At 34.7% G+C, this 7,853-nt stretch overlaps 1 protein-coding gene across 1 annotated transcript; it reads left to right on the top strand.

The window, feature by feature from the left end:
- The first annotated feature begins 794 nt into the window (after window positions 1-794).
- On the top strand, window positions 795-5,413 carry LOC103450051 (synaptotagmin-3-like). The gene is made up of 12 exons (XM_070810136.1): window positions 795-1,079; window positions 1,517-1,615; window positions 1,711-1,761; window positions 1,846-1,969; window positions 2,060-2,178; window positions 2,311-2,412; window positions 2,510-2,584; window positions 3,531-3,607; window positions 3,759-4,011; window positions 4,232-4,633; window positions 4,900-5,025; window positions 5,111-5,413. Exons 1-12 carry the CDS (start codon window positions 969-971, stop codon window positions 5,237-5,239), a joined length of 1,668 nt encoding a protein of 555 aa, XP_070666237.1. The 5' UTR covers window positions 795-968; the 3' UTR covers window positions 5,240-5,413.
- The last annotated feature ends 2,440 nt before the right edge of the window (window positions 5,414-7,853 follow it).

Consider the following 7,853-nt stretch of genomic DNA (forward strand, 5'->3'; position numbering starts at 1 on the left):
GTTATAGGGAAAAAAAAAGAATTTTTACAATTTTTTAAACAAATTTTGTAAATAAAATAAAACTATAAAATAAAATAAAATAAAAAATAACGGTTTGTTGACGTCAGCTAGCTAATGGTTGCAATTTGAATTCTGAACCTACCTAGGGTTGGCTGGTTGGCCCTTTGGCCTTTTTTTGTCCAGTGGGGCCCACGAGCCCTTTCTCCTAACCCTCGATTGAAGACGGTTTTCAGGTTATTTTCGACCATCTGGCCCCTGAACCCTTTGGTTAGAGATGTCCTTACATTCATTTTGTGGAGAAGAGAAATGCTAAGGGACTCTCAAAGTGAGCCATCTTATGTTTTTGAAAAAATATTTTATAATATTAACACAAAAATTAATATTAAACTGTAAAGTGACAGATAATTCATAACATTTTTCTTTGTATAAACTCTCAACTCTCAAAAGTAGGAGGAGAGGAGCATTTTTCACACCATCTTCGGTCAAGTTCCTACAGGCTAGCAATTACATGGAAATGGATCCCCTCCGGATCCAAGGGAACTGAGTCCATTAATCAATGAATTTGGGCGATTGAAATTTAATCAAACAGTTACAATTATTATAACTTGTAGAGAGACTCTTTGTTTGTAGCTGTTGGATCAAATTTCAATAGTTCGGATGCATTGATTAGTGGACTCAGTTCCTTTCGATTTAGAGGGGATCCGATTCCCAATTACATTGCTTAACTACCGGACACGTGGAGCGTACAGTTAAGCCCGTAATTATAAAGTAAAACCCTATCCTTTTTCTGACACGTGTACTATACAACGACACTCTAGTTTGGCAGTTTCTGCATCCCTTTACTTTTTTGCAATTTCTGATCCTTGCATCCTCCTTTCTTTCTTTCTTTTTTCTTTTACATAATTCTTCCAGATATTGTATTGATGATGGATTTCTGGATTTTAATTTTCAATTTTCTGTAGGGAAAAATGAGAATTCTGAGTCTTTTATCCGATTTTATTGGATTTGGATTTGGAATTCCAATCGGCCTTGTACTGGGATTTTTCATATTTATATACTCTAAGCCTGAAGATGTGAAGGTAATTAACCACAAAACCGAGAACTTCCTTAATTTTTCGTCTCATTATTTTATGACAATTTTCATTTTTCTTCCATGAATGCCATGTCTGATATGGGAATGTCAATTAAACATCGTTCTTCATCTCCAATGCTATATGTGTTCAATTTTGTTTTGGTCTACATTTGCCCACTTGCCCCCATCTCACACGATTGCTTCGCATTGAAATTATTCATTGTTCATTTACGTCCTTGTTAAGAATAGCTGTCAAGCAGCGGCAAGGTGCTTAACAAAATGCCTAAAAAATCCATGACAAGATAGGTATTCAAAAGTAACTGGCCAAAATGGTGTACCAGCGTCGTCTTACCCTGAGAACAAATTTCTGAATCCTCCACTACATGGGTCCTCTCATTTTATGGTCATTAAGTAATTAAATTTCCTTTAAACCTAATTATGCAGGATCCAATTATTAAACCCCTTGATGAGATTGATACAGGCTCTCTGATTGATCTTTTGCATGAGATTCCTCCATGGGTGAAACATCCTGACTATGAAAGAGTGAGAGTTTAACTTTACCTCCTTGTTAATTACATTTTACTGTGGCATTTTATTCCTAGTAATTTTTTTTTTCTTTTTTTAATGAACTTTTGCAGATTGACTGGTTTAACAAGGCTTTATATGATATGTGGCCTTACCTTGATAAGGTGATTTGGAGCTAACCCTAGTAACTAAAACCTAGCGAACTAGTCAGTCGTCTCGATGCCTCACTTGTGTTCTTACACTTATAGGCAATATGCGGTATCATACGAAGCACCACGAAGCCTATATTTGCAGAGTACATTGGAAAGTATCAGATAAAGCCGATCGAATTCGAGACCCTGACTCTCGGAAGCCTTCCTCCTACAATTTACGGTAAGTTAGAAGATGCATTTAAATTTGCATGTGTGTGTGTTTTTATTTTTGGTCTATGAGAGATCTTACCAAGTCATCGAAGTTTTGCAGGCATGAGAGTTCATGAAACCACTGAAAACGAACTGATATTTGAGCCTGCAATTAGATGGGCAGGAAATCCCCACATAACAGTGGTGTTGAAACTGTTGCCGTTTCGATTTACAGCACAGGTTAGAGTGAATTACAGAACCTTACATCCGCGTGCATGCACACGCAAATTACACCCTCGTCGGGTGCTGTCTGTCTGCGTGCAATCACCATGAAAAATAGTCTCATAAACTTGTTCATTTTTCGGCTCTCAGTTGGTGGATATCCAAATATTTGCAGCACCAAGGATAATTTTGAGGCCTCTGGTGCCATCATTCCCATGTTTTGGAAACATAGTAGTGAGTTTGATAGATAAGGTACATTAACAAAAAATTTAGAAAAAGAAAACAAAGTTGGTTTTAAAACTTCATGTAAGTGGCATGCTCTTATGGTGGCAGATTATGTTAATTGCAGCCACATGTGGATTTTGGACTCAAAATTCAGGGAGGGGATGTGATGGCAATTCCTGGTTTGTACCAATTCATCCAGGTCTCTCTCTCTCTCTCTCTCTCTAAAGTAATCACCTCTGAATAGTTTAACTTATCATTAAGCTTGTTTATGTTGACCTTTTGAGTTTTGAGTGAAGGAAAAACAGCCATCATGATCATAATTTAGAATAATGTATAAATTAAAGTACACGTTTTAAAATAATATGAGTTCTTAGGCAATGCCTATAAAGAATTGAAACAAATCATGAAGCTTAATGGTTTTTTTATAGGAAATAAAAATAAACAAAGCATAATGATAAACCTAATTATACAAAAATATACTATTTTCTATTTTCAGTTGACTTTTTAGTGTGGTCATTTTCTCATATCACCTAGAACTTGAAAATGATGTTAGCTAGTCATATTCTTTCGATGCTTGAATAGGTTCAACAAGCACATAGGCTTTCATATTTTTAATGCTTAACTAGTGTGGTTTTTTACGATTGTTAATGCTAATAAGAAACACTTCAAAAATCAAGCTGCATAAAAAAACATAAACCTCACCTACCAAATGTTAATTTAATAACAACTGTGTCGAGAGTTTCCTTTCCTTCAAAATGATATTTTTAGGTGATTTTATTTAAGATGGTGTTTCGAGGAGCTTATTTGTGAAAGACACCTATTTTTAAGCCCTATCATAAAGGATGATGATATTTCATGCAAACTTTGGGCTGGAGTGGGCTAGTGGGTGGGAGAGCGAGCTGAGCAGATCCCATTAATAGTGTTGCCAATTTATTTTTTGAGAGATACGTGATTTATTATTTTCTTTTTGTCATCAAACAAGTGTAGTTATATGAAAAGTGGGTAAGGATATGATACTTAATATTTTAAACATGCATAAGTTTCATCAGATTTAAATTATGACATAAAAATTGTTAGAATTTCTATACACATGTTCTCTTTTTAATAATTTCTTTTTGTATGATTATTTTTTGTGTGCTACGCAGGAATTTATAAAAAGACAAGTTGCTAGCCTTTATTTATGGCCCCAAACTCTGGACATACCAATTCTTGATAGTTCCCTGTAAGTTTATATGATATGGCATTTTTCTACAGTTAAAGGATATATTTCTCTTCAGAAATCATGTATAATTTTATTTTTTTATATATATACAAACACTAATTATGTATCAAATATAATATTTAACTCATTATTATTTTTCTTGCTTACCCAGATCAGGGACAATAAAGAAGCCAGTAGGGATACTACATGTGAAGGTTGTAAGAGCACTCAAACTCTTGAAGATGGACATCATTGGAACATCTGACCCTTATGTTAAAATTAAACTAAGTGGGGAGAGGCTTCCTTCAAAGAAAACTACCATTAAGATGAGGAACCTTAACCCTGAATGGAATGAGAGTTTCAGGCTTACAGTTAAAGATCCCCAGACCCAAATCCTTCAATTTGATCTTTATGATTGGGAACAGGTTTGGAAAAACCCGTATTAATACAAAAGAAATATATGATTTTTTTTCAGACAGACAGACATGCTATATATGCTAGACTCTTGATATTCACTCAAGATATAATTTCAATTTTATTAATGATTTGATTAATAGTGTGGCAACATAATATGTCATACTGTCTGACAACTCCAATGATCGTATTTATCTAATAAAAGATGTGTTTTTTATGTTCATTTCACAGATTGGAACACATGATTTTTTAGGAATGCAAATTGTTCCACTGAAGGTGCTTACCCCACATGAGACGAAAGAATTAACTCTTGATTTGGTGAAGAACACAAACCCTTATGATCCTGTAAACAAGAAAGGGAGAGGCCACCTCATAGTGGAGTTGACATACAATCCTTTTATAGATGACCATGGAAACTGCAGTGGACCTTTGGATGGAAAAGTTGCTGGAGAAAAAAGTCACCAAAGTAGGAGCCGAAAGGGATCCATGGATTTTTCTTGCTTTTCGTCGCTAGAAGCAGCCGGTTTGCTTTCGGTTACAGTCCAAGGAGCTGAAGATGTTTCCGGCAAGAATCGCAGTAACCCTAACCCTTATGCTTTGGTCAGCTTTGGAGAAGAAACTAAGATAACCAAGGTGAGCATATTAGCACTCCTAAACACCTCATTTATCTTAGATTATGTAGGAAACTATTATTTACACCAGTTAAAAGGAGATGTTCTCTTAACATATTGTCGATTTCAACCTTATATTCAAGTAAATATTCATTTGAATGATGTTGAAATAGATAGTCGGAACAACATAACATAGTTTACTATGTTTGTTTCTCATCTGTTAATAATGACGTGCGTTGTGACTTGATTTAGTTCATATTATGACTTTATGCATGCAAAATTTTCTAGATGCTTAGGAAAACCCAGTGTCCAAGTTGGAATGAAGAATTCCAGTTTGTGATAGAAGATGCTTCACTGAAGGAGAAGATCCATATTGAAGTAATGAGTAAGAAAAGATTTGGTTTTCGTCGACAGGTTGGATCTTTTACCATAATCTCCTCACCATTTTAGGTTTATTATTTATTGAATTAAAACCATCTAATTTCTACTATTTATTTAGGAGTCGTTGGGGTACATTGACATCAATTTTAGTGATGTGGTATACAATGGACGCATTAGAGGGAAGTACAATTTGATCAACTCAAAAAATGGAGTTATACATATTGAGACGCAGTGGAATTCTACATGACCACATCAAAACTTTTGCAGTAATATATATATATATATATATATATATATATATATATATATATTGGAAGTATGTCCTTAAAGCCACTCATTTGATGTAACAGTTTTTTGAATACTTGTTATGTTAAACTCTTATTCGTTTAATGAAAGGGCAAGACTAGCTTATTGTTAATCACTATTTAATGTATCATGTGTTTAATCAATAACATAATCAAATGAATGTAATCAACGTAAGAGAGAAGTGATATAAGTTAAGATCAACAAGACATTTCTCTTATGTTTATTCCTAAAATGTTCCTCGCCATAGGATTGTCAATTAGGCATTGATCATACGCTAAGGTTAGTATGTGTTATGTTAACTCAAGCGAGAGTATGACTAGTCTCAAGTTAGTAAGTGATGGACACTAAGACAAATACATAGGTGCTTAAAAGGATGTTGAGTACATTGAACATGATTAATTGAGATTTCTAACATACATGTCATGTAAGAACTCATAAATTGCAATAATGCAAAGTAGTCTTTTGACCTGAGGTATCATAGTTGTCTAGTGGTTAGATCCTTGATCTTTGACTATGTTAAAGCGTTCCATTTGAGGATGTCCACGACATTGTTGGGGTTAAGCTACCTAATTATGTAAACATGTGAATGTATAACAAGGAATCTCTAACCTTCTATGGTGAAAGGAAAATACTCTGAGATATGATTTAGGTGTCATTGGCCAAAGCATATGAATGAGATTTAGGAAGTACTTTCCAAATCACATTCACTATAATCATATAGAGAAGTATCACATTTGATGGTAGACAAAAAACAAACTAGCAATTAAATAATGTGGTCAAGAGCATTGAATTAGAGAGGAACTACATTGCATTGTAGTTGTAACAGGATGGGTTCTCCAAGCACTTCTACTTAGCTTAGGTACCCATGGCATACTGCTAAAGATTAGCAAACACTAATCTTCAATAAAGGAAGAATCGAAAGTTAGTCTCAATTAACAATCAATTGTTAAGAGTTACAATTGCCCACAACCTCGCTCATTGAAACCTAACTGAGTGTACACCGTGTAAAGATGAATGTGAAGAAATATAAATGAGATGGATAAACAATTAAATAGTTTACTTGAGTATGGTCTAGATTAAATAATTGGTTAATCGAGCATATGAAATGTTTATAATGGGCTTTAAGTTAGTTTCAGTTTTCATGGCCAAAATGAGTTTGGTCAATAAAGGCTCATTGTGCTTAAGTTGGGAAGGGAATGACTTAATTACAAGTTTGCCGCACACTTGTGGTGAGGTATAAAAGCAACTTTATAGCTTAACCTCATTAAGGTTTTCTTGAGACAAAGAGGTTGGCCATACTTCGAAGAACCTAGCTAGCAATCTTACTTCTTTGAGGCCATCCATCTTCGCTTCACACCTCATCCTTGGTGTGAATACTTAGAGGCTTGCAACCTTACAAGCTTTGGAGATCTTTTCCTCAAATACTCAAGGAGCAAAGGAGAACCAAAGAAGCAAACATCAAACAAGAGAAGATCATAAACACAAGGAAGCTTCCAAGGAGTTTGGAGTGAATTTGAAGGCCTCCACTTGGGTGATAACCTTGTGAACACAAGGATGAGCTTCAAGGGTATGAAAGTTGGATCTCTTTTCTTTTTAGTTTGTAAAGAGTCTTGGTTCACCCCAACACTAGGCCTTGAATTTTATGGGTTATAGAATTGTTGAGTGCATACCTACTTTAAGAGTTAATATGTATGCTTGTATGCATAAATGTTATGAGTTAGACAAAAATTTGCCTTCAATATATAGTATATTTTCATAGAGTTTTGTTAGCAATTGTTGCCTTTAGTTGATTGAAATTGAATGATTGGTATCAATAAATCAAAGATGAACGACTAATACTAGCAAAATCCATAGGCTTTTTAGCCAAAATGGTCCCTGAGATTTGCATAACATGTCACTTTGGTCCCTGAGATTGAAAATCAATAGAAATGGTCCCTGAGATTGTCCACCATCCATTATTTTGGTCATTCTGTTTAAAAACTCCGTTAAGTGTCTCAGAGCTCTTGACCGGAAGTTTGGGCAATTTTCAAAACTTCGTAACTCAATTTTTTCTTAACCAAATTCGACCCATAATATATCAAAATGAAGATAGGAAAGTGTAGAACAAGATTATACCTATTTAGAAGCCCAATGATTACCGGAGATGGCTGGAAAATAGCATGAAAAGTGACTGGTCCGTGGGAAAATTGGAAACTTGCCGGAAACTAAGTAAACTTTAAACGTTCATAACTTCTTCAATACTCAACGAAATCAAGTGATTTAAAAATGAAAATCATACTTCTCAATGAGACAAAGAGAATGGTACCTTTCTCGACGGCTAATTCACCATGGTTTGACCAGAAAACTACTCGAAAATGGCTAACTCGAAACCAAGACAACCACTTTCGAGCCATTTTCCAGCCAAAACACGTCGATTTAGCCGTCGAGAAAGGTACCATTCTATTTGTCTCATTGAGAAGTATGATTTTCTTTTTTTGAATCACTCGATTTTATTGAGTATTGAAGAAGTTATGAATGTTTAAACTTTACCCAGTTTTCGGTGAGTTTTCGAGTTT

This window comes from Malus domestica, chromosome 12, assembly GCF_042453785.1.
Source record: "Malus domestica chromosome 12, GDT2T_hap1".
Classification (NCBI taxonomy): domain Eukaryota; kingdom Viridiplantae; phylum Streptophyta; class Magnoliopsida; order Rosales; family Rosaceae; genus Malus; species Malus domestica.